Source organism: Acanthaster planci, linkage group LG18 (assembly GCF_054643075.1).
Source record: "Acanthaster planci isolate LZ-2023a linkage group LG18, COTS_SCS, whole genome shotgun sequence".
Classification (NCBI taxonomy): Eukaryota; Metazoa; Echinodermata; class Asteroidea; order Valvatida; family Acanthasteridae; genus Acanthaster; species Acanthaster planci.
Genome location: NC_141794.1, coordinates 3,616,507 through 3,642,900, shown reverse-complemented (window position 1 = coordinate 3,642,900; position 26,394 = coordinate 3,616,507). Strand labels below are relative to the sequence as shown.

General features: G+C 42.2%; 1 protein-coding gene across 4 annotated transcripts; it reads left to right on the top strand.

The window, feature by feature from the left end:
- Window positions 1-1,761: 1,761 nt before the first annotated feature.
- LOC110980487 (uncharacterized) lies at window positions 1,762-25,413 on the top strand. Of its 4 annotated transcripts, none has more exons than XM_022237201.2 (32): window positions 1,762-1,914; window positions 2,509-2,602; window positions 3,249-3,398; window positions 4,244-4,370; window positions 4,486-4,589; window positions 5,339-5,449; window positions 5,792-5,880; window positions 6,452-6,635; window positions 7,294-7,346; window positions 7,561-7,606; window positions 8,037-8,147; window positions 8,425-8,488; window positions 8,974-9,143; window positions 9,350-9,523; window positions 9,666-9,858; window positions 10,056-10,709; window positions 12,458-12,572; window positions 12,977-13,107; window positions 13,231-14,809; window positions 15,008-15,314; window positions 15,520-15,605; window positions 16,654-16,813; window positions 17,570-17,689; window positions 17,829-18,032; window positions 18,376-18,645; window positions 19,513-19,588; window positions 19,971-20,192; window positions 20,436-20,596; window positions 21,735-21,829; window positions 22,693-22,842; window positions 23,405-23,552; window positions 23,871-25,413. In XM_022237201.2, the coding sequence occupies exons 2-32, from the start codon at window positions 2,570-2,572 to the stop codon at window positions 23,925-23,927; spliced, it is 6,144 nt and encodes a 2,047-aa protein (XP_022092893.2). In that variant the 5' UTR covers window positions 1,762-1,914; window positions 2,509-2,569; the 3' UTR covers window positions 23,928-25,413. The 4 variants fall into 4 exon arrangements, with proteins under 4 accessions (XP_022092893.2, XP_087004915.1, XP_087004916.1 ...); XM_087148789.1 differs by having other exon boundaries at window positions 9,660-9,858; XM_087148790.1 differs by having other exon boundaries at window positions 9,660-9,858; window positions 12,977-13,111; window positions 13,235-14,809.
- Window positions 25,414-26,394: the final 981 nt, after the last annotated feature.

Genomic DNA, 26,394 nt, shown 5'->3' with positions numbered 1-26,394 from the left:
TGTTTCCCTTTGTGTATTTTTGCCTCGTGTCCTGGGCTTACTCTAGTTTTGTTTGCAGTACATGTGGTCGCTTTTTCAAACAGAGACGCGAATTCAGGCGTGTATTGAGAAGGTCATATACGACATACTATGCCTAGATCCTTCAAGTGGCTGCTGACCCTATGGTCGGCCGTCGGGACAAAAATAAACGAATAATTCACAAAGTGTTTGATATCCCACCCAGCTATCTGAACACCAGATGATAATACATGTACTACTAATTATTAATTAAAACTACGACCCTATTTAAAATTAATGGGAAATAAGTCAATTTTGAACGAATGGATGGTAAAATTGAAAGCTATTTAAAACAGGTGATATTTCTGAAATGTTTGGCCGCCCATACAAGTTGTATGCAAAATAAGAGTGATATGGAGGCTTACTTTGAAGGATATCCGTGTCGTCTCCATCTTTATTGTGTAATTTTGACGATGAGGCCTTTAAGGCATCTGTCTGATCTCTGGGGGGATGGGAACATACTAACTGGAGTAAATTTGGCAAGGTTCGGGGATGAAGAAGTGTCATACTTTTCTTTCGGAATTGTAACGAAAATGAGAGCGTGTTCGGCGGAATTCCGTGATTTTAATGACATTGTATACTGGCCGGATGTTACTGTTAGGAATGAGCGTGTTCCACACTAAAACGACGGACCTCTCGTTTTTACTTCATAGTCGTGTGTCTTTTATCTTGTAGGCCTACCAGTGCATGGCTTGTAAAGTATGGCAGGCCGTCTGTAAAAATGCCCAGGGTCCTATCCTAAGAGTAGGCCAAATCCACGGCATTTTAAAAAATTCAACTACCAAAAAAGAGAAATATAGGTTTACCACTACTATAAATACTGTAAAAGAAGATATGGCCCTCTTTAAAGTGGTGGGGCAACATTAATGTGCATTATATTGAAAGCAAAATTTGACACCAACCAATTGTGGTACCGGCAGTACTACAAACTTTTGCCGCCCATGGAGGGTAATATCAGGAGAGGTTTACACGAGGGCGCCAGGAAGCAAACGATGTCAGATGGCATTTTAGACGTCTAACTTATTGTAAATGTCAAATCTATAGGCAAACTACACCCTTTATAGCCTACGGAAAGGAATTTTCTATTGGAACATAGTAGTGGTGATATTTGGAGCATTGGCCCACTGGTTTTTAAGGACTTAAGGTTGCTAAAAACATCGCAATTGTAAAAATCATACTGCAAAGAATAATTCGCATTTTTTGCAGTTTTCACTACCAATTTGTCGGCCTCCGATCATTTACAAAAAATGTAAAAGATCAGTTATGAAATAAATAATTTTATCTTAAGATTTGATACATCTGTACGCCAGTGGTGAACTTCAAGGCTTACAGAGAGCAATCCAAAATTCAAGGTTGATTTTAAAAAGCTGTTGCAAGCATTGTTCATGCAAGCTGAAATCGAACTTAGTAAACTAAACACCGTTCGCTGGGCAGCAGACAACCTTCCTTCTTGTGGTTTGCACCATTCTGATTTAGGTATACCATTTATCGAATTTGGATTACGTTGATTTGTTTTTGGAAATAAAATATTCCTGGAAAACATAAATCTGGAAAATCCACAATATTCTACAATGAAATTTGGATGTCTAATTCCCATAAAAATGTTTAGTATGAATGTTGCATCTTTTTTTCGACCTTTCCTTTAAAGTAACCCACCTTTTTTTAGAAATGGAAGAGTCTACAAAGTCCCACAATGCATTGATAAAAAAATTACGAGAAACTTTTTCAAGATGGACGTGATGTGTAATCCCCTCATCCACCCGTCAATGAAAGCTTGCTGTTGCAGTGATGAGACTGTTTGGATCGTCTTGTTCATCCTTCATTAGATTTATTTGTCAGTTACATTGTATTTAGAAGGTATGTTCAGCAGATACCACTTAATAGGCTTTTCCATCTGATGATTTGCAGGCCTAACGTTAGCAGCAGCGGCCCCACCTGAAGTGCTCATGACACCGGGAAATTTGATGCACTGGAGAGAGAAATAGTTACGTTAATTGCTAGTGCCTGGTGTCCATATAAGAAATCCTTTCCAATGTAGGACCTAAATATAGACTGGGCCTAGGCCTATAACTGGGAACATGGTAAATAACAATCCAGCCCTGTTCCACTTTTCAAAGCTCTAGGGAAATTAGGACTAGTTAGGCCTAGGCCTATTACAATATCCTACATGTAAGCCCCAGGGCCAGCCCCCTAGGCCTACATGGCCTACGGTATGCGAACATGCCATGGCTAAAGAGGCCTCACCATGTTTACAGTAACAACAAACATTAACGTAAGTAGCCTATGGTGAGGCTTATAATTATCAAGTCCATGACAGCTAGAAAAAGTATTGGGATTGATATCATTCAAAATCCATTGTCTGATTGTTTCAGCATGTAGGCTTATTCATCATTCTAATGTCAATTTACACATATGGGCCTAAGCCTACTTTATTATTTCACGATGTTACAGATAGGAAAGTTTCATAGCCGGTGACCAGACAGTCAAGTATTGAAGTAAGCCTATCAACAAAATGCCAGTCAAGTTGGGAACAACAGATCGAGAGGTGGGGCTTACTGGTACCTAATGTATGATTCATTCAATTTCAAGCTTCACAGGTATAACCAGTGTAAACGCAATCTGGCAATGGTGTTTCGCAATTTAATAAAACATGGATTGATAGAAATTTTGTCATGATGACCAAAAATAAAAATTCTCATATGTGCACACTGATCCTCACATACATGTAAATGAGACAAGGCATACGTAAGCAATGTTCAGCCATTATGACCAGGTACATGTATATTGCATCTGACAGATGTACGAGACAAATGTATGTCAGTGTGAGGACTTTGTCGCAGTGGTGCTTGAGAATAACTTTTTTCATTGTCAGTAGATTTTTACTTTCTATCTTAATGTGAAATTCCTTCAACACTTACTGACTGTAGAACCTGCTGTACTAAATTTGAACTGACCAACAGACCCGGTGAGGCTTGGTAGTGGAGTGGTTGAGACCTCTGAACTAGTAAGCAGATGGTCATTGGTTTGAGTCCCACCCGAGCCAACTTGTTAGTTTCTCTCCACAACCTCTCAAAAGCACTTTTACTGCATTGCTTAATGAGGGAAAACCAGTTGTTTGATATCCCCAATATCACATAACCATTAAGCAGTTATTGTGGTCCGCAAAAAAAATTCTTGTATCTTCTATAAAGCTGGAGTATGTCTTGATGAGGAAGGCCCAGCAGCGGTCTTACTTCCAAGACATCCAGGACTTCCTGCAGGAGCAGAACACCAAGAAGCAACCAGGTCCACAGCAGTGCAGCGTGGAGGTGATGAAGAAGATCACCGTGGTGCTACAAGAGGTGAACTTACCCCCTAGGAATTTGTGACTTGAAAATTCACTAAGCCCTCCTTTTAAAAAAAAAATTGCACTTTCATAACCTAACACAACAAAAGATTTCTAAGTTACATTAATGTCACGTAACAATAACATTTTTGCAAGTTAAATTTGTATGAAATTTGAATCAAATCTTCAATTTGAATTCTCCGTACTAAAGACAGGGTTGTTATACCTTGTGAATTGGGTAAGCTTTTGCTTACAAGAGATGCCTTGCACCAATATACTGTTTTCAAGGGATAGAAAGGGCACAAAGGAACCAGTCCATTCCAGAGATGGTGGTCACTATGTAAAAACTTGCCCTGAATCACGAGGTATAGCAACACTGTCTTTAGTCTGGGGAATTCATATTGTTATGTTTAAGTGCAATCAGATAACTCAGAGTACCAGATTCTATTCAAATTTAACTCACAAAAGGCCTACGTTGTATATATCTTGAGTCAGTGCATCCCATTGAGGTAAGCAAATTTATTATTTTAGTTTTCCATCTCAAATTGATTAGACCATGTGAACACACGTGATTCACAATAGTGTGCCTCTGAGAGTTTGCAATGCATTGGCCAATCACAATGCGCGAAATCTGTTGACCCTTTCCAAACATGCATTGGGTAGACAGATTTCTCGCGTGATGATTGGCCAGTGCGTTGCAAACTCTTGGAGGTGCACTATTGTAAAACGCCCATGTTGCATCTTGTTAATATCTGTTGATGTGTACATGACGTCTTGTTTTCATCAAATCTAAAATGATTGTTTCCATCTAGCTTACTGCTGTCAGACTAACATCCTTCTCCTCTTTTTTTGCATGAACAGGAGCTGGCAAAGCAACAGTTCCAAGATGCCGTTGTCATGATATCTGCAATCCAGTTCACCACACGATTTCCAGATTACCCAGCAGGGCTCCCTGTACTCCTGTCAAATGGTTTGATCGATCTCCTTGGTGAGTGTGACTGCATTACTCTGCAGTATCTTGCCACAATACAGTGTTTAGTTGTCATTTTGAATAACGAAGATGTAGACATGGTCGGGTAATTTCAAACTGTATTTCATTACAGCCTATGCTTTGGAAGAGACCCAGAAGTATGTCTCCCTCTCTGATGGTACTGAGGTGAATCTGACGGCAGATTCTCTCTTTGAGGTGATTCTGGAGACAGTCAACGTGAGTAAAAGGGTTCTTAGCAGAAGAATTTGTCCCAAGCTCACTTGTCCCATCTGCATCTCTCCCCAATTCCCTCCCTAGCCTCACCATCAAAATCCTGGAAGTACTGGAATTACAATTTATCGTCAAATTGCTATTTCAATCCTTGGTTGTAATAAAGGCTAATTACAAAAAGAGCCGGAAATAATGTTCAGCTAAAGCCTTTTTATGAGAGGCTGATGAGAGGCCTGTTTTTTTGTGGTTTCCCTTAATTAAGCATGGGACATTTACACATTTAAATGGAAAAACATTCCAAATCCGTACAGATTTTCCCAAATGTTTAAATGGAACATCCCCTTTAACAGGTTTTATGGTTAATTGACGCAATCTGGCATTCCTTTTTATTGTAAACAATGCCTGTAAAAGGTAATCTGACTTTCAGAACACTTCACTGCTCAGTCATTCCGAAGGAAAACAATGAATTCGTCACTGGAACTTTGTGTGTCAACTGTTTACATTGCATACAATTTGTTGTGTTAAACATTTTCAATGGTAAGGATGGGATATTTACACATTTAAATGTTTAAACAGTATGAGAAAGTTTTTATTCCCAAGAACAATCGGGATGAAAGCCAACAATGCTCTACCCTCACGCATTGTATGAATATTATTAAAGCCACTGCATACATACATGATATTTTTCTGAACGTTTTCATATAAAACGTAAATTCCCACCTTTAATTTCCCTCTGTATTTGGTGATATTGTCAGGATGTTGCTGATTTCAGCGAGCATGCTAAAAGGCAATCAGTGGGTGTGTTCACAGAGAAGCTCATGCAACTCTTTGTTGACAAAAGCAAAAACTTCCATGTGCGTATGGAGGTAAGTCCACACATGCTTCTTCTTTACTTGTGGGGACTGTATCTGTGTTGATAGTTTAATAATGTGGAGGCACACTATAATTTCCCCAGCTTGGGTACCAGCTACACAATGCACAATCAGTTGTACAAATCCACGGTGCAGGAGTTGGGTCCGTTGTACAACATTCTTTGTTGTACAAGCTGACACATCATTTGGCGTCATTATCACAGAGGTACCAACTCGCTGGTCAGACATTCATCTCACCACCCAAAGTTTTTAATTTATCAAGGGCAACATACATATCCTCCAACCTTTATTGTTTGATCTGTGTATTATGCCTTTCTATGCTCGTTTTGTTTTAAGGCAATCCGCACATTAAATCTCCTCTTAGAAGGATGTTTGGATGAAGTTATCCAGGTGCTCCGGGAATATCCACCGAGTCTAAAACGCATGTAAGTGTTGTCAGTTTCCTCAGGGTGGCATTCTATCAGGGGCAGGTCCATTTGCACACAAACCACCAGATATAGCATTTGATTGGACAGAATGTGATCTGTATCAACAGGTATCAAAGGGTAGGCCTTCACCGCATTCAGGGGACAAGTTCTTTTGTTAGGGAAATTTGAACCTAGTTGTGGGGATATTTCAGAGTCCCCACAACGTTTTTGGTCCCCACAAAATAGGTGAAATATCGAGTGTATGTCCCCACAACTATGGTGTGGGAATTTCTGGTCTTCCCTTTCATAAATCACATGAGCTTTATTTTGCTCTCAAACTTTTAACAAACCATGAAATGGAACATTGCATCCCTGTCTTTGAGCAGTCCATCAGCTGTAATATTTGACATCCGTTTAATGAAATTTCCCTTTTTAAATGAAAAAGCACATCTAGGAATTATGTGAACCTGTCCAAACTTTCATTTCCAGATGACTTAGTGACCCGTTTAAAACTGTGTTATTTCTTAGTACAAGTATAGGAAAACATTGGGTTGCAAATGAGTGTTTTCCACATTTCTCTCGTTCTTAGGGGATTGATGGCAGATCTCTTGACCACAGCGGGGGATTTTGAGATGCAGGTAGCCTGTACTGAGTCTCTGGCCAGACTGGTCAAGCGATCAGACAAGGCTAGCTCTAACCTGATCAAAGACTGGTTCTCCGACCCACACTTTGCCACAGCGTTTATGGAGATCAGAGACGATACCTTTGAAACGGTACCAAATTGTATTTGCTCTTTAAGTCGTTGTGTCTGCTTCTTAACTTGGAACACACCAAGAGCATTTCACCCCATCTGCAGTGATCTAGCTAGAACCATTTCAGTGCTGGGTAAATTTTTGGATTGCGAAGCGTAGTGAGCGCAGTTCTTAACACTTTCTGATGCTTGAAATACGATCGAATTGGTACATTGATTTTCAGTAATATTCCAGTTAATTTTTTTGAAAATCCGTGCTGGGCAGCACAGCCAATTTGAACCCGAGAGCCAGGCGGAAATTTGCAGTACTGGGTAGTGCCGCCCAGCGCCGCCCACCGTGGCTAGAACACTGATAGAGAACCATGTTTTTTCCAACTGTGAACAGCCTGGAAGTTCCAGTTTCCTGCTTTGGAAATGCTTCCTCTTACAAACAGTGCATTGCAGTCAGGAACATGTTGGTAACACTGCTTATAGCATGCTCCTCAGAGGAACAAGAACATTTCAGATTATCAGAAAAACTGATATCCTTGAAACTTAAATTTCAACAACTTTGTTTTTTGGAGCTTAGCAAAGCCAAGAGTACTTGCTACAACTTCAGGTAAAGCCCATTTGAAGGTGATATTCTGTTGATTTGTTATTGGACAGTTAACGTCAGTAATGTGATACTCTTTCTTCTACAGGATTGTCGCAAATTCCTGAACTCAATCAATTCCTCTCTTGGAAGCAAGCAAAGGTCAGAAAGCACTATTCTTTTCACTGCAGTTTTCATTGTAAACTCTGTAGTTTAAAACCTTTCTAGTTTCAACCCTGCATTGCCCTGTGGTGATAACATGACTTGCGAGCACTTGGGGCTTGATATATCTACTAAATGTTCATTTCGCACAATTCAAGAAGGGCATTGATTGAAATCTGGAAACAACCTTTCCTTTTTTCATTTCTGGTTACAGTGTGTTCTCCCTGCCTTGTCTCAGTGCTCATCTTGGCTCCTTCAAGGTTGTACAGTGATTTGTTATTTATGTTTCAGAAGCTTGGCAATACCCATGGATATTATGTACAAGCCCTGCATGATGTGAACATCCAACTTTATCAAGGATAACTGTAGTATATATAAATGAATGACTGTCCAGCTTTTCTTACGTCCTCCACCGGTAATTCCATCTATGAAACAGCCAATCCAATTGTTTGATCTTGCTTCAGAGTTTGCCATTCTTTATTCATGAGCATGTTTTCAGTCAGTGTGTTGTCAGTGAAACCAGGGCAGACATTTGAGTTTAAATTATTCATCATTTGTCAGAACTGACTGATAACCTTCCTCTCGTCCTTTTTGGGATTTCACTGGATCGACGTTTTCCTCAAAGAAATTTGAACTTCTTGTGCCAAGTTCATGCATGATGTGCTTATGCTCTGGTTCTCGATTCGGCAGCTAAGATGCCCAGATGACGTCAACCTGCAGGACTTCTGGGTGGACTTCAATACGGTCAGCAGGAGAATCACCCTGTACGTGGCTGATGAGGAACTGCAAAAGGAGAATGATGTGAGGGGGCTCTTGTACATTTGAAGACCCAGAAATTTTTATGAAGGCACTTTGCCTCCGGTCAAACTCCTTGTAATATTCTCAAGCTTGTTTCTCACAGAAATCCCTTTGTCATTAGAAATGTCACCCTTCTACCAGCTTGATATTCCATTAGCCCATTTTTCCACGGAAACCCTGCAGAGCTTCTGATGCATAAAGCCCTCAACTGTGACCAAAGCCCTGTCTGATCTGGGACATGGCTAATAAGTCATTGTCATAATATCATTACACTTTCCAGGAAGGTGGTATGTGGGAGACTGTCACAATACAAAATGAGGCAGTTGAGAAGTTCCGTCTATCAGGTTAGTTTCAGTCTACTGTTGATTGGGAGCCGGACATAATCTTGTTGCAAAAATGACCTCCAGCTTTAAAGTTCTAAAACTAATTTCTTGTTGTCTCCTGTATCTCAGGCTCGGAAAGGAGTGAGATTGGAGGAGATTATAAGGTCAATAAAACAATCGCCTGAGCTTTTGAGGGCTTCACAGCAATGTATTAATTATCTGCAGTCTGTGCTTGTGTTTCCTCACGGGCATCCTTTGTAATACCAATTTTTTTGGTGTTCTCTATTTATGTTTATACATAAAACACCCTCATGGCATATTGAGGATTTTCCAGATTTCAAAAGAGATCATTTGAAAAATGCAGAAATAATGAAAATCCTGATAAAAACCCTGAAACAGGAAAAACCCTGACAAATTTCACGTCTGTTGAGATAATGGATGTTGGATACACACAGTTAAACATCCCTTTTTTTTTTTTTTTTTGGTCTTGTTTTTTTTTTTTTTAGAGAGGGTTGGTCGACAGGCCCTGTTCATCTCCCTGAACGTTCCTGCCTCTGAGCTTCTAGGATTCTGTCCCAGTGATGACAAATGTGCACACATTGTGTTTGATGCTAAGGTGGACGTTCGGTGTGCTGCTGTTGCTGTGTTCGGCCAAGACAAGCTCAGGCATTCCAAGGTCTGGTTACACCATTGCACTATATTAACTGACTTGAGCATTAATATACCTCATGATGTACCATTTGCAGTCCATATGTAGATAGCTTCTTTGTAAAAGTGTCTACATGGACTTATTTTTTTCTTTTGGCAAGAAATGAAATGAAATCTGGTATCTGATGTTAAGATTTACCACTGACATCTGGAGTCGTTTTGTCACTGACTCAGCACAAGACTTCAGTGAGCAAGGTCAGCATCCAGGTCCACGTCGATGACAGCAGCAATAGCCCTGGTCCCGGGAGGAATATCCGGTCAGCAGACGAGAGCAGCGACTCCATCTCCATACAGAGTGCCAAGATCTACGGTTTGGGTGGTACTGATGATGAATCGTCAGGGCTAAGGGTATGTGTTTATAGGATGTTGATTTTTTTACATATTGGTAAAATGGCCTTGCATGTCAGATGTAACTCGGAATCACTGGGATGGCTCACATGTAAGCAAAGATTTCATGTCATAAACTGAAATGACACTGTCACAATCACAGGCATCGAGATCAAAACCCATCAAGACTGACAGTGAAGCAAGAGCACCTACTAAGCATAAGGTATCAGTTCCGCTCAGCCCCATGTGGACACCAACCATGGCCAAAAAGGTGGCTACCCAGAGATTCAGCAGCACAAAATCAGTGGCATCGGCAGAGTCGAGTTCGTCTGTGAAGCCACTTTGCAAGAAATCAGGTAAGATCCTTCTTTGTTTTGGAGAACATGGACATCATATCCCCATTACCTTGAAAAAGCTAGGCAATTAATGTTAGAAGTTGGTAACTTTTATTTTATGACGTTACCTTTGTATTAAAGTGACTGACCTGCTTTTAGTTTTAGTCATCAAAACGTACACAAATCCAAAGATCGGTGAACATGTGGCTCTTTCACAGATTTTGCTCAGCCTCAAACACCAGTTAGACTTAAGTCATCAACAAAGAGGGTCAAGACACCACTCCAGATTGTTGTTTCAGACAAAGCTACCGACAGTGCCGCCGAGTCTGAAATCAGCTGCCCATCCATCGGCAAGAAGGCATCCATATCATCAGGGGTCAGTATAAGCTCTTGCGGTACCCCTACCGGACTCCGACTAAAGCTGCAGCGAGAGGCAATGACACGGCAGCAGCAGACCTCTGGACTGCAGGATGCCAAGCCAGGCAGCGGGAGTAGATCCGACCCGGGACCCACTTCGAGTGCCAGCTTCCAACAAGCAGGGATGCAGCCACATCCCAGCACAACCAGATTACAGAATGGCCTTCCCCGTCGAATCGATGGGCATAGATCTGACCCCGGATCCAGCACATGCAAGGATGGCCTACCCCAGCAGAAGAGACAGCTCAGGTCTCGGGTCAATAAACATGACGCACCAGAGCATCAGCAAGAACCACCGAGAAGAGATGGGGAATACCGGAGGGAGGAGCAAGTGTCTTCAGGAGGGGAGGAGGAATCAAAGAGAAAGAAACCATCAAGGAAATTCAGATTGTACAGTGACAGTGGAGGCATGATGACAGAGGCAGAAGAAGATAGTCAAGAGGCCTCAAATACAGGTACACGTAACAGCAACGATTTCCCAAAGTTGCCCATCACAGAGGAACTACACACCATGCCTAACCGAAAACCAAGTCACTGGTCACATTTTTGCTTGTAAATGTTCATCGGTTGCTTTTTTGCTGAGCAAATCTTCTTAAGCCATAATTGTATGCAAGGAATCCAAGAAGACTCACTCTGTGAAAAAACCTTGTCTGCCAGCCAAATTACTCATGAAATGCATTACTTTTAACTGATTTGATCAGCTAGTTTTTAGACATTGACTTGAAGAGGATGTAGCTTTGTTTTACTGAGCAGCTTCATACCCTGGTTCCTTACCGGTAGCAGACCATATCTGAACAAATAAATACAAGTGTGATCATTTGTGTTCATATTTGTTCATACTTCACTCTGTAAAACAAACACCGGACAAATGCAGGTGGTCTTAGACATGCTTCCTTTCAGAAGCCAATTTTGTTTTAGGTACGCATAATACCAGCAGGTATGCAAATGTTGCAAGTGGTACTGTATAGACGTGAATATTAATGCACTAGTCTCAAAAACCAAAAAATTCTGTATCTGTTGGAAACTTTCCCAAGTGCGTGTGTCTAGGTGTTGGCTGTGGTCAACTTAAGCACTGTGTAGGTTTCAGAAAAGGCTAAGTCATCATAGATTTGGAATCTTTATACTCTTTTTAAACACCTTAGGTTGTCCTCCGTGGTGCCTCAGGGAAGTTTTTACCATGTGCGTCGAATTTGTGCTTTACAGACAGCTCATGGCAAATCAGTTTTGTTTTTTATGTACATGTATCAACCATATGCTGCCAGGTTTAATTTGAAGTTGTATGACGTATTCCTGGGGGATTTTCATGATTTTCCATTTTAGAAATTGTTCAAAAATTCATTATTTCATTTACTGGACATTTACACCCACACGAATGACTGTCTGGTGGCTACTCTAACAGACAACATCTATTGACGCGCAAGTATTTCAGCTAGGCTCTGCCACCATGTAAAAAGAGCCCAGATTGTGCGATGTAATGTAATTTTCTTTTGTGTCTTTTCAAATGGGGACCAGATTTGCGTGCAGTGGTATTGTATCGCTAATCCCAGGAGCACTGGAGCGCTTTTGTCCACAGTGGTAGAATGCCACAAACAGTGGTATAATCATTCAAAACAATGACGGATTTCCTCCGCTACTAACAACTGAAAAAAATGTTGGCAATTCCCAGCAGCCCTGTCTTTTGATCCGAGCACGATCTTTTGTTACAAGGCCAAACTCCTTTGTCCAATTTCAGGCACCCCAGCTTTGTGTATAAAGCCAATGTCTTCGGTTCTAGGTACCCCGGCACGAAGTGGTTAATGTGCATGAAGATTGCATTTTACAGTGTACAAACCCATATCGCATGGAGCACACCCCAGTTTTGGGAATAAATATGTGCTTGGCCACTCTTAAACATGCATGTAAGACCAGCTGAGGAGAATGGACACGATTAATCAGCATTCTTTCTCCTGAACAAGGTCTTAAACTCAAGACTGGCCAAGCACATAGTCAAGATGGATTTCCAACCCCTGATCAATCAGATCCGATTAAACTGTCTTGTATCCATGAGCCAGCGCATGATTTACAGCAGGCATTATCACTTCTTAGCTGGCATTATCAGTCAAATGTTAATACTTGGTCACGTGACCAGTTTCAACCAATAGGAATAGAAAACCTGTCCCAGGGATTTATGAATGTGTGATTACGCTTGCTTCTTTTTTTCCAGACTTAGTCATTCCCAGCACCATTCCTACTGAGGAGAGTCCAGTGGATGTTATTCCTGACTCACTTCCTCCCTCTGGGCAGCTTCAGCCCGATGAAGCAACATCTAACACATCTAGGTAGTACCACTGTAGAATCCAACATCGCATGCAACAAACTTGTCTGTTTGTGCATGGCTTGCCTTATTACCTGTCTGAGTTTGCCTCTTAACAATCAAACCTTGTTTCTAAGATGCAACACTTACCAGACCAAAGGCACCACGGTATCTCCTGCTACTGATGGGTTTTCAAGACAGTGGTGCCAAATCTTGTGAAATGATCCTTATTTCTTGAAAAAAGTCACCTGCACTTGTTTCTATTTATTGGCTTTTATTGTAGGATGGCTTTTGTGATTTCCATTGCTTCAGAGCCCACATTAAACTGTTTGCTTACCTTCAAATGCTTTAAATATCCCGACTTTTATATAGTATGTATTCATATTATGACAAGACTGGACAATTGCTGTCATTCTTTAATTCTTTTAGGATCCAAAATAGATCAAACTTTGGCAGGTATCATCCTGTAGCCCATAGTCCATCCCTTAGTACACTGACTGAGGAAAGTGCACAGAGTGCCAAGGGCAGAAGTACTAAAACAACTGCGACCATCATCAGTGGCAAGTATCGAAACTAATCATGACATCTTTCATTTGATTGGATGTTTTTGCACACGGAAGTGATTTACGTGCAGGAGTGATGGTTTAATGGTGTGATTGTTGTATGCATTGTCTTTGAACTAGGTAGTGAAGCTCCAACTGCAAACGCCAGCCTTCAACAGAGCAAGATGACCCTGCAGGAGGAAGTCATTCAAGAGGTGTTGTCAGAAGAAGGAGTTCTCAGTTCGCGAGTCGCAGCTGGCAGCAGTTGTCCAGAAACTTGTCACAACAGTAAGATGGATGCGGGCAAAGTTCAGGAGAGATGGGATGCCAGAGTAGGACCACATGACAAGAACAGCAATGCAAAAGATGACTCTGAGAAGGTTGGTGAAAGCTGTGAGGATGCTGATGTTATTATCATTGATGGAGATGAGGTTCTACCAGATGTGCCCTCGGGGAACAAGAAACTTTCAAAACCTGATCAAAAAGGTGATAGAAGGGAAGATGAGGAAGAGTACTACCAAGACACTGATGTTGACAAGACCAAAGCTGCCAAAAATAGAGGCAAAGCCCCAGACGACAAATCCAGACCCCTGCCTCCCTCAAGGGCATTTCGCAAGGTGCCTCTTCAGATGCCGGATTCCAGCCAGGAGCTCTTCACCTCCCAGATGGAAGCTCGTCCCAGAAGAGGCCGGCCCACAAAGAAGGCCTGGAGAGAAGGCAACGTGAAGAAGCAGCCTAAGAAACGAGGAGGCAAGTCAGCAAAGGAGAGGCCCCCTGTGGAGGAACCTAGACTCAGGGCAAGGAGTCAACGTGCGGCAGCCAAGGCAGCCGAGAGGGAAATACGCACACTCAGTCAGTCGTTTGACAGTTGCCCTGAAGCTAACGACAAACCTACTTCTGGGATGGAGTCATCAGACTCAAGTCACCCAATCATCAAGAAATCCAAGGGGAAGAAGACCGAAAATGAAACTGAAAAAAAAACAAGAACATCTAGATCTTTGAAGGCACTGACAAACCTATCAGCCAGGTCAAGTCAAGATTCTGCGGACCTGTCTGTGTATGACTTTGTGGAAGTAGAGGTAGAGAGATCCTCATCTAGTGACTCTGTTGTCAAAAAACCTCATTTGAGAACGGCCGGGGCAAGGAAAAGAGGTCAGCTTTTGAAGTCAACTCAAGAGGCACTGGACATCTCTGTCTATGACTTTGCAGATTCAGAAAGCTGTCAGAGTGTCAGCCTTCAGCCATGCATCAAAAAGAAGCCATCTCTTCCTACCAAGGCAGCAAGAAATATTCCAGCCAAGGTGAATGCCCTTGCTCAGCATGCTAAATCTAGGAAACACCAGCGTGTGCATTTGGAACAGTCAGACAAACCTCTGAAAACCTCAAAGAAGCTATCTCGAAATTCCCAAGAGCTTTGGGATACAGATGATGATCAAATAAATGTCTCGTCCAGGCTGCGATCAAAAAACAAAACTGTGAAGCCTCCCCCAAGTCCAGAAGAGCTTTCCGACATTGAGCAACCCAGAGATGCACCACAAATGTCATTCCTCTCGGGGAATGCCCAACTGTCTCCAGTAGAATCCAGTGATGACCAGTACCGTGACCAGGATGTGCACAGCTTTGTCAAAAGTTTCACCAACAGAGAAAGGAAAAGGGCTGCGGAAGCAGTGAGTGAGCTGATGTCTGAAAGCAGAAAAAGCAGATGTCAGACAGACAAGAGGTGAGTTCATTGTCCACCTTTAAGGTGCTGATTTCACTGGTGTAAAGACCTTGATTGTGTGATTCAAAAAGGTGCATTTTGCAATTGAGATCTTAAAGGACCTTTTAGCAATTCAAATACTGCCAAAAAGATTCGATTGCTCTTAAAGTAGTTATGCTCCAAGCTTTGTATGGTTAATGTAAATCTTGTACCACGCAGGGGAGAGAAATCAAGAAGGGAGAGGCCTCGATCTGGTAGAAACACATATGTCCTGGACAAGGAACAAGTAGAGAGGCCGAGCAAGAAATCCTCAACAGCATCTGTGGAAAAGCAGCGGCAGTCCTCCAGGGAGCCAATCAGCAGTCGCAAGCCATCATGGAGGAGGAAAGGATCAAGCTTTGGAGTGGAGATTGTCGAAGATGAGTCGGAGGAAGTCCCCAATCGAGAAGATGCTGTCAGTATTTCCAGTGACGACGACGCCAACACAGACACTGTGTCCGTGGAGAACTTCAGCAAGGTTTGCCAGGTTGGTCTCTCACTACTTGAAGACCAGTCCCAAAAAAATGTTCCGTCGGGACTATAACATTAAACCGTAGTCTGTTTGCTCCTTGTGACTTGCATGACCCTTTAGACGGGCTTGATCAGCATCAATTGGTTATCGGCATTGGAACCAAAGATCGCTCCTCAAGACGCAATTGAAAGTGAACCCTTTTCTTATTCTTCTCTTCCAGAGTTTGGTCAATAAGTCAGGTCGAGGACTAGCAACAAAACAGTCATACAGGAACATCCCTAAGATCTATTATCAAAGCCAAGACAGGTAATCTTGTTGCATCACCAATCAAAAGTGCACTGTTATAATAATAACTGGATATTTATATAGCACACATATCCATCACAACTGAAGCTCAAGGCACTGTATTATCATTATCCCTGCACATTGGGCTCACAACAACTGAACATTCCTAAAACCATCTCAGTTCCCCGGGGAGTTTACTAGCTGATGCTGCCCTATCAGGCGCACACGGCTAACAACCAAATCTACCCTCACAGGTACCCATTTACTCCTGGGTGGAGAGAGGCACACAGGGGTAACGTGACTTGCCCAAGATCGCAACATACTGCCACCAGCTGGATTCGAACCCCTGACCCTATGATCAGAAGCTACAAACTCTAACCACCAGGCCGCATGCCCCCTGTACTGTCCAAGCATTTTTCCTTGAAGTTGCCCATGTTATTTGAAATACACGGTTCTGGCATAAGAATGTACCCTCCCAAGCCACACCTAATGGCTTCAACAGTTTTCCACAGATGTGTGTGTGTTCTTTACATGTCTTTCCAGCTGCAGCTGAAAGATTGGAAGATTGCACACCCATCGTTGAGCCCGTTTGGAGCAAATCTGTCTGCATAGGCTATAGTGATCGATTTGCTGTGCATACTGGTTTTGGTTATCAATGTAAAAATGCGTGATAGTTCACTGAGTGGACGGTCAGGAGCTTTTTGGAATTACCCCACTGAAAGCTCTCAAGGCTCGGTAGTACACCTTAGGCTGTGAATACCTGCTTCTACTCATTACACCCGGCTGCCAACTTGGGCTTAGCAGACCAGCCAGCACTAACTTATTCAGGTCTTAGAGGTCTCAGAGACCTAACCACAGAATTAGCTCCCCTCTCCAACAAAAATCAGCTTTTAGAAAAATGCATGTCTCCTCAGAATTGTTTGAAAAATTTTGAGAAAATCTTCTGTGAAGTTTCTGAAAGAATTGTTTTTGAAATCAGGTCATCTCCTGAGTTTGCAGTGTTGAAAGAATAGGTCATTTCACCATTTCGACTTGTAATAACTTTCCCTTTTTTGAAAAATAAATTCAGTGAATGGCAGTCAAATGACGAGGAACACGAGGGGGCACAGGAGGAGGAGCCAGGCAGTCTGGCAGCTTCTCCTGAGCCACCGCGCCACTCCAGCAAGAAGCGGCGTGAACCCGATGTTGTCAGCGAAAGAAGTTGGTTGGCCGAGAAACCCAAGCAGAAGGTAACTGGATTTTGCATTTACTGCTTTGATCAGTTGGTGATTCAGCAGCTAGCCGGTGATTCAACAGCTAGCTGCCACTTTTTGTTAAAATTCAGGTCAGGGGTTGCTGCCCCCGTTTATTGTTGTCATGGTGATCATTGTCCGTGCCCATCATCGCTTTCATTATTCCCTTCCAGGGTTTAGCCAGGAGTTGACCAGAGAATTATCAGATTTCCTGTAAATTGAAAGTAAGACAGTGTCCAAATTAATATAATTAGTTGGTTAATCTGTACTTGCTGGGGTCTACAGTACAGGTCAGAAAATGCCACCACATGTGGCCTCTTCCACAAGTCCCTTCATTTTCTTCCTTTCACAGTCTTTTAGCCCAGGGGAAGCCCTGCACAGCAAACAGCTGGGTGTATGGTAAATTTAATTGCCAGAACTTTTAAGTCATACACAGAGAAGCGTAGAGAAGGGAAAACATATTGGACAGTAAATAAACAAAAAATACGTCAAAAATAAATAATACACCAAACTGCCGTAAAATTAAAGTAGAGTGAGCAGAAGCCATGATGTTTAGTGGCCTTCAAAGCCTCTGAGATACCTTTCTGGCTAAAACCACCTTCACACCGTCCTCCCCTTCAATTTCTTTCCTTTCCAACACACCTGTTTCCCCGTTTTTTATTCCCTCGTCAACCCGCTGCCTACTCCCAATCATCCCTTACCTCCGTCATTGACATCGATCATTGTTCCATGGAAAATGCATGCGGATGTCAGGTTTGCACTTACTCCAAGACCCACAAGAAGGAGTGGGTGTCGCTCACCTCCACGATAAACCTGGACACCACGGTCAAGAAGAAACCCAGACTGAACAAGAGAAAGCCGAGAAAGAAGAAGGTATAATAAAGTGGTACTCTTTCTGCACGATGAGACCGTTTGACATCTTGATCCACATTGGACAAATGTAACATGCAACCTGCATAATCACGAGGCAGTGACGAGGTCGCAGTCTACTTTGTAACATTCTGATTTTCAGGACGAGAAACCGGCTCTGCCTAGGAAGAGGAAACAGAATCCACTGAAGAGCTCCCAGGAGGCAGACGTAGACAGCCTGGACATGTGCTTGTTCTACTACAGGGAGAATCACGAGTCCAGCAGTCTGTCGGACAGCCAGCTGAGGCGTAGCTCTGCCAACAAGACCCTGTTGGACAACTCCACCAGAAGTGAAAAGACCGTCAAGGTATGAATTCAGATGGTTGTACTTTACCCTTTTTCATGTCTGTGCGCAGGGCACAGACCTGAATCAACAGCAAGGGCAAGGGCATTACCTGCTGCCCTTCAAGTAGGTCACATTTCCATTGTAATTTGCACTTGCTCATTACAAAGCCAGTTTACACGAGTAAAACAAACATGGATTATTTACATTACAATACTATTGGTACTGTAGATTGGCGAGCAACTACTGAAGACATTTCGAGCCAGGCGAATCGAACCGCCAACATTTCATGACGTGACATTGACCTCGCATTGACATTCTGCAAACTGGCCTTCACTCCTGCGCTCTTTGCTCCCTTCCTTAACAGTCCATGCCCCGGTGCACCAGCACACCTTGGTCGCTGCACTGGTCCTCCCAAGAGGAAGGCAAGGAGGAGGAGTCCAGCATAGAGGTCGCCAGAGATGATCCCGACAGAGCCACTGGTGACATAGAGGAGGACCTCTACCCGCTCACTCCCTTGGTCTTGGTTGAGGACATGCAGGCCGGGGGCCGGCCTGACCTGGTCACTCCCAAATCCCTAAAGATCTCCTCGTCCATCTCCAGCCGAGGCACAAGCTCCTCGGGGAAAACACCCAAGGTATTTTTCTTCCTGATGTTAAAAAAATGAGCTAGAGTCAAGGTTCAGTTTATTGGAGCCAGGGTTAACTAGTATTTGGTTTATCATGTCATTGCTGCACCTGTATGTGCGAAGAGATGTGAATTTTTCAAACTACACTCTTATGTGTGACCCGCTCTGCCAAAAAGGGTAATAAGGGACACTGTGCTATATCACACTAAGGGCTTTTTTATGTGGACAGGGTGATTTTTTACTTCCTGGTTTTTTGGGTTCTATTATATCAGTACTTCCACAATTCATACAAGAAACCTAACTGTTGCTATGGGTATTAAGAGATCTTTTTCTTGGCAGATTTTTTTTCTCCACTTCCTGTGTTTAAAGGGCTTTATCTCCGCCCGGTCCGAAAGTAATTCTGTTAATGTGTATGATATGATTATGCAAAAATCAATATATCTCCAGATTGCAAAATGCCACAAGGTTCAAACTTACACCAAATTAAAGCTTACGATGATGTCACCTATTCAAAAGTGTATGTGACTCATTTTGCAAAATTGTCCCATAATACCCATTTTTGTGGCACCGGTCACATATTTCTGAATGCCATATTACTTAAAATATGGAAGTTATAAAGTAAGCAGTAGTCGTGAGCTCGAATCCACCTCAGCAAGTTGTGAGTTTTTTTGCAATTAAAAACACAATGTGAACATAAGCATTGGCTTAAGGGCAAAATCTGGTATAAGATTAAACTGAAAAGTGTAAGATTAAATTGAATGAACCAAAACTACAGACAATTTATCACTGCTTAAAAGATAACTAATTTAAGTGTTGTAACAGCCCATTTAATTTCCTCAACAGCCAGAAACTTAACTAATCATTGTTCTGTTTTAGCAAGTCACCTTTGACTCTGATCCAAATCATGCTGAAGACTTCACACCAGTGATAGAAGAAGATTGTCTCAAGTCAGGTGTGTAATCCAGAATCAGTGTAACTGTTGTAACAAGGTACAGGTGAATATGTTACCTCAAATTTATTCAACATTTGGAAAACTAATGCTTCCTGCGCTTAAAGTTACATAGTTGTGTAAATGATGGCGACCAAATTGAGCGCTGTGTTTTAACCAATTGCTTAATTCAAAACATGCTGAAATGTACTTGTTAGCTTGTTGAATAGAAAAATGTCACAAAGGCTGACGAAGTTGCATTTTGTACAGTTCGGGCAAATACCCATTCCTGCATCCATGCACACTAATAAATTTCTCTTTCTTGTGCAGTTCAAAGACTGTGTTTGTAACAAAATTATACCGGAAAGATGAATTAATTGTTGACCCCATTACATTTACAACTCAGGTCCGTCCTCCAGGGCTTGTCCCACTGCCTCAACACTTAAGCGGAAGTATGGCGACATCTTCAACGATGACGACGGAGAAGATGACGGGGCAGAGGTTGATGGAGACACAGTAGTCAGCTCTGACGGTGAAGATGCTGACGGTGACGTGCCACCTTGTGGACTAGTGCCTCACTCTGGCCAGGGGTCGCTGAGACCAAAGAAGCTCTTCAAAGCACGCATGAGTAAGAGTGCTGAATTTTTAGACAGCTTTGGAATGTGCATTATTATTATGTCTTGTACGAGGTTTATGTGGGTCATTCTGTAAGTCTGGGGTCCAGTTTTTATTGTTGAAGACTGGAGTTTATCAGGTGAAAGTTCAGAAAATGGCAGATTAGTAATTCCAAGGTTGTTTCTTACGATTGCAAATTGTCTGAACACAAACCAACAATTGAATCACGTTATATACTTTTGCTTTTCGTCATCAGCTACTACCAGCTCAAATTCTCCAGAGGTGGAGATGGAAGACACCGAAGACACCAGCACCGGTGACATCCCATCCTCTTTTCAGTCCTTGGGGAGCTTCCCGACGATGCAGATCACCAAGATGTTCAAGACGATCACCAGCACTCACAAGCAGAGAATGCTGGTACGTGAGCAATCTCCAAACCTAGACTGCTTAGAAGGTTACTCACGGGAGTACTGATGGCTCTGGATTGGGGAAGGAATGCTATTTCCAATGGGAACAGCCTAGCAAACACCAGGCACCTAACTAGCAAGGGGGCTTTTTCCAGAGTTTGTCAGTTCTATGCAAGTCTGTCACAGGCTATTCAGTCCTGAGTCCCAAACGATTTGAATAGCAGCTATATAGACACTCCTTTTTCTTTGCTTATCGCCTGTTGTTTGTGACCTGGGCCCAATTTCAAGGCACTGCTAAGCACCCGATTTTACACCAACAGAGGCTGAATGTATTTCATGACAACCGTAAGCATTAAGCACGGCAAAATGAACGCTTACCTTGGAGGAAAAATTTGCTTAACGCGCTGTGACAAAACAATAGAGATCACTGTTCACGCACAACCGTAAGCGCAACCATGCCTGACACTGCCATGAAGTCGTGCTTACTGTAAGGAACATTTTCTAATATAGTAAGCAAGACTTTTCTGCTAACTGTTAAGCTGCGCCATTAAAATGGGCCTGGGATTGTACCCAGATTTGTGCCCTGACTTCTGTCCTAACTTTATTACCACTTGACACAGCAGAATGATGCTGATATTGAAAGAAAACACTGTTGAACGTGGTCCAGCTTTTTTGCTTCCTTATTTTCAGCATGTATAATCAATGTACGCTTGTAGAATACCCATAAAACGTATTTAATCGGGGTTGGCATGGTTATGGATTATCCTGAAAAGGCCTCAATAAAAGTTGTCCTGGCATGTCACAGAAAAAGTAATGGAAAAGTAGGAAAAAGGAAGGATTTCCTGGAGTTGTTTTGTCAGAGGGAAGAAGTCATGGAAATTAAGATCATGCAAGGGTTATTTTTGATAAGCTGCGTTTGATTTTATGATGGAATAATAAATATAGGCTATCCATGTCAGTCTGTGGTAATGACTATGTCAGTTTTCCAGTTCCAAATACCTAACAACTTTTTTTTTTTTTGCAAAATGGCTTTGAATATCATGGAAATTGTCATATGTCACTCCTGAAAGTCCTGGAAAGTCATTGAATCTGGCTTTCCCCTTTCTGTGGGAAACCTGCTTAAATGATTTTCCTTCTGTATCCATCAGACCGAGCAGAGACAGGCCCGACAGCTGACCGAAGGAGCAGTGAAGACAACCAAGAGAGAGGTGTCCAAGCTCTGGTCCCAGCAGCACCAAGCAAGGTATAAACAACTCAAGACCACCCCCTTGGGATGCGAATGGAGTTGTTGGTCGCCCACACAGTGTTGTGTTATGCAGACAATGCGCAATTTGTCACCATGTGTTACATCCGAGGAATCACAAGAAGTGTCATTTGCACTGAAGTGTTTCATTCGTGATTCCCTTCAGGTTGAATTGTCCGACTTTTCAATCCAAAACAAAATTGATATCATTTATTACTTGTGGTACCTGCTGCTGCATTGGATTTGAGCCAGCTGAATCCAGACAAACTCAGTAGTCGAGTGCTTGGGACATCTGCAACAGTAAGCAGGAAGTCGTGGGTTCAAATCACACCCGAAAAAGTTGGTGATTTTTGTCCCAACTCTTAGACCACAGAATACATGCTGGTGTAAAGGCAACACCAAAAACAAAACTTTTGAATCGGTTAAACAGGGTGTTTTTAGCCAATGATCAAGGGGCTACTGAAGCCTATCTTTCACGGATTCACAGCATAGTTTTACCCACTTACAGTTTACCATTTACAGGGAATTCTTGGGTAGCAGTGCAGGCTAGCTGACTTACCTGGCCTTACTAGGTCAGATTTCAAGCGAGTGCCAACTAGCCTAGAATTTACTGAATCATCCGTGAGTGCACTCCCCGGGCCTGTTTTTTCATTCCAAACATCAAGCCCCTCGTTGTCTGTTTTTTTTTTCCAGGCTTTGAGTTTGGACATATCTGGATGAATAGTCGTTGGTAGTTTTAAAGAAATCGTCCAGCCAACAACCAAGTTCTCATGTAATCCAAAACTAGTCCTTCGGCAGCCTATCCCATCAACGTTCAATCCTGGGATGATGTTTGTTTTGTTGGTTGGTTGGTTTGTTTCCAGGAGCGAAGCTCAGGAGGAGTTCAAGAGCCGCCTGCTGGCCGAAATCGTCTCCCTGGAGGACGAGCTGTGTCACTTAAAGGATGTCCAGAGAGAGCTGCAGGCAACACTGGAGCAGCACTGTCACATGACGGCCTCCACTCTGCTCAAGCAGTGAGTAGGGCCCCCTCCTCAGTGGTGTGGAGGTGAAAATGCTCCTTCTGACAGTGTGTCTGGTGTTGAATGAAACTTAGATTTTGAAGTACGGACCCATTCACTTTATTGTCTATGACATCGTCAATGAGTCCGTGTGCCATATGACGCTAGACACAACAGATTGAGTTCTTGGAACAATTTTTTTTTTGTCTTTTCTGATGCATTGTAAAAAGCAAACTGTCCGTGATTGTGATTTGTACCATTCATGTCGACATCCAATGGTCATAGCAATCATTTTCACCCACAATAATAAATTGATACAATTTCTGCAGAAGTACATTTAGCAACATGTAACTTGTTGAGTTGAGCTGTGTCCCATGCAGGTTAGTGTGGTCTCTCACTCCTACTTGAGCGTAAACATTTTCTGTTCTTGCAATCAGCCAAATGCTCTCGTCTCAAAACGTGGCATACTTACAGTGTAGCCGAATATGAAGCTTCATTGACTTCCGTGCTCGGCCGCAGTGCCCCTCGGAATTCTATTCCTGTCATTTTTTCACCCAACGCCATTTTGTTCCTGCAGCATACAGCGGGTGAAGTCACTGCACAGCCAACACGAGACGGACTCCGGGGAGCTGAACCGGCAGCTGGGCCGGCACCTGCAGCACGGCGTCAGGCAGGTGCTGCACCAAGAGATGGTCAACATGCACAAGCTGCTCATTCAAGACGCTGTGAGTACATTTTGCCCTTTGCATCTGTAGGACTACCACGTCACGGGGGGAAGAAATCTGTAGCAAGGCCCCTGCCAAAAAGTACTTCTACTTCTTGTTGACCCAGGTAACTCCTGTTTGGGAGCACAACCCCAACATGGCAACATTTGGGGAAAACATGAAATTGGAAATATAGAAATAGAAATGTTTTTCAGTTTGAATGAGGTCCAACCAATTTATTTATGCACGGAACTAGCACCCTTTAAAGCACTGTTCATTTCATTCAAAACAGAGAGGCTTTGAAAATTCATCTTACTTTGCCTTGTTTGTATACCACAGCAACAACATGAACTGCAGCAAATGAGGAAAGGACTGCTGAACATCTTCAGGGTGTAGCAGAAAAGATGAAAGGACAGTTTACACCAATTTAGTTTATAAGATATGTAATGTTTTGCTTTGCTGAAGCAAGCGAAGATGTTGATGTTTTTAAAAACTCTGGCTGTTACATTTGTTGCTTCTGTTGTTCTCTCTGGAATTGTTTCCCTAATTAATTTTTATGGGCAGACGTTTGCCATTTTCTAAACCGCTCACAACAGCAGTGCATGCTTTTGGTTGTTCCGAAAACTTTTGACCAATTCTAATTTTCCAGTTTTTCACGTTAAATTTTTAATGATGATGTTTACTTTATAGGATGAACTGATAGACAGTTGAATTGATTAACTTTAACCCTCTGAGCATTTTGGAAGGAAGCTTCCTCCTCAGTCTTCCAAACTCATCCTCTCTTCAGGAAATCAACAGCAAATTCTGTGCACTTCAACATTATTAAGGGGCATCGTGGACCGAGTCCCGTAGCAAGAAATATTGTTGGCTGGACTCTACCTTCCCAAATGTTAGAAAATTTTCCAGAACCTCTTGACAGTATTTGAAAGACCTGAGATGGTGTGCACTTGTACACTCGATAAAAAAAAAGAAAACAGGAAGGGGGTGTGGAATTTGTTCCCTGCTCATGGGAATTGAAATGATATCACTGTTGCTCAGGTAATGACAAGAACAAGTTGGCCTGATTACACATTTAATTTAGGAATCACTTTTCCGAGATTTCAAAAACAAGTATTACCTCATGGTAAAGAAAGTTATGAAATAGGTTTTACATTCCAGCTGTGACCTCCCATAGAGGTAATGGTAGGCAATAGCATCGTAGTTTGTGTAATGTTTTGCTCATTGCGCAAAAACAGCCTTTAAGGTTGTAAATATTATTTGAAGTTGCTACTCTTTAGGACTGATTTATGAAAAACATTTCTTAATCGGAAAAAGAATTCGAAGTCAAGAAAAGTTTAGGAAATTGTTGCAAAGTGTGCTTTTGCCTCTAATATTACAGAGTGGGACTTCGAGATTCTGTTTTGAACAAATTAAGTTATGAAGTTTGGTTTATGTTTTATAGTGTTGAACTATAATTTTGAATTCTGAAATAAAAAATGTTCTAGAATGATTTGAAATCATCGTTTTATTTCTTACGGAACCAGTGTTCTTCCAGTCGAGTAAATTATCTGCAGCAGATGTTTAAAATGTGCTTGTCTTGTGTCAATGGAAATTTTAAAGTGGGTTGTTGGTTAGCCTTGCTATTGCAATTAAAATCTCACTCAAAATGAACATTTCCAGATTTTTATTTGTGAAAGGTTAGCCTTTTTATTTTGCGGATTTTCTGTAAAACTTGAAGTGCAAGAGTTACTCTTGCCAATTTATTTAATCTTAGCCTAATACGAATTTGTGCCCAACCCATACTCATTTCGCACAAGAAGAGTTTCTCCCAGTTTCTTGGGGGGAAAAGTCACATTTTGGTCTGATTTAAATAAAAATGCAATGCTAACCCCTAGCGAATTTATTTAATTTGAGAGCCATATATGAATTTCTTTATATCATCATTTCTGAGCTCCAAACCATGCCTATCTTGCTCCAAAAGAAATTCTGAGTCATTTACAGAAAAATCTCAGTCATAGCTGGCCCACTTTGAAAAAAAAATGCAGAGTTAACCGCGTGCGAATTTATTTAGTTTGGGGAGAATAAATACAACATGAAATTGACTGCAAACAAATGTGCATTTACATTTTTATTCAATACGGGCGATTCACAATGGTGAGCCTCAAAGAGTTTGCAACACGTTGGCCAATCACGACGCGCGAAATCAGTCTACCCAATGCGCGTTTGAATCATGGAACGGGTCGACAGATCTCCCGTGTTGTGATTGGCCAACGCGTTATAAACTCTTGGAGGCGCACTGTTGTGAATCACCCGTATTATATTCTGGGTGCCGGTGAGGCAGTTAAAGGCCGTTTTCCAGTACTTAACTTCGGCTCTGTCTGAGGCTTCAACTGTTTTTAACTAGCTGACGTTGAAGCTGTAAGTGCATCAATTAGTTTAATAGTGCCACAAAACATCAACTAAGATGCAAGAGAGCCAGAAATTACAGTAATCCAATTTAATTTAAACGCTTCAGGCCCACAGTCGGGGATTGGTTTTGGGAACGAAGCCTGAGACGGAGCCCCCGTCGAGTATTGGTAAGCCAGGCACTCTGTGCATGACGTCACTACGCAAAACTAACATAACGGACGGATGTTGGCGGACCGGTTACAGACATACACTCTGCACGTGGATGCGGTGGGATACGTGCACGTTGAGTGACTGTACGCTTGTATTATGAGCGCATGGTGGTCGATTTAATCCATTTATTTTCGTGACTTCTCGTAAGAAATTAGTCTCGGGGGAATTGTTGGCACACCTACTTGATATGGAGTAAGTACAAGGTATTTTTGCTTTTATTATTCCACACTTACACTTTACAGGAAGAAAATTCACAGGCCTAGTC

What these genes read in the sequence shown, in the direction of transcription:
- LOC110980487 (XM_087148789.1), top strand. Translation starts at nt 2,570, where the DNA reads ATGCCAGTCAAGTTGGGAACAACAGATCGAGAG. An exon ending in ACAAGCTCAGGCATTCCAAG is followed by an intron (nt 9,144 to 9,349) that starts GTCTGGTTACAC and finishes TCACTGACTCAG; the next exon opens with CACAAGACTTCAGTGAGCAA. An exon ending in AGCTGCTCATTCAAGACGCT is followed by an intron (nt 23,553 to 23,870) that starts GTGAGTACATTT and finishes TGTATACCACAG; the next exon opens with CAACAACATGAACTGCAGCA.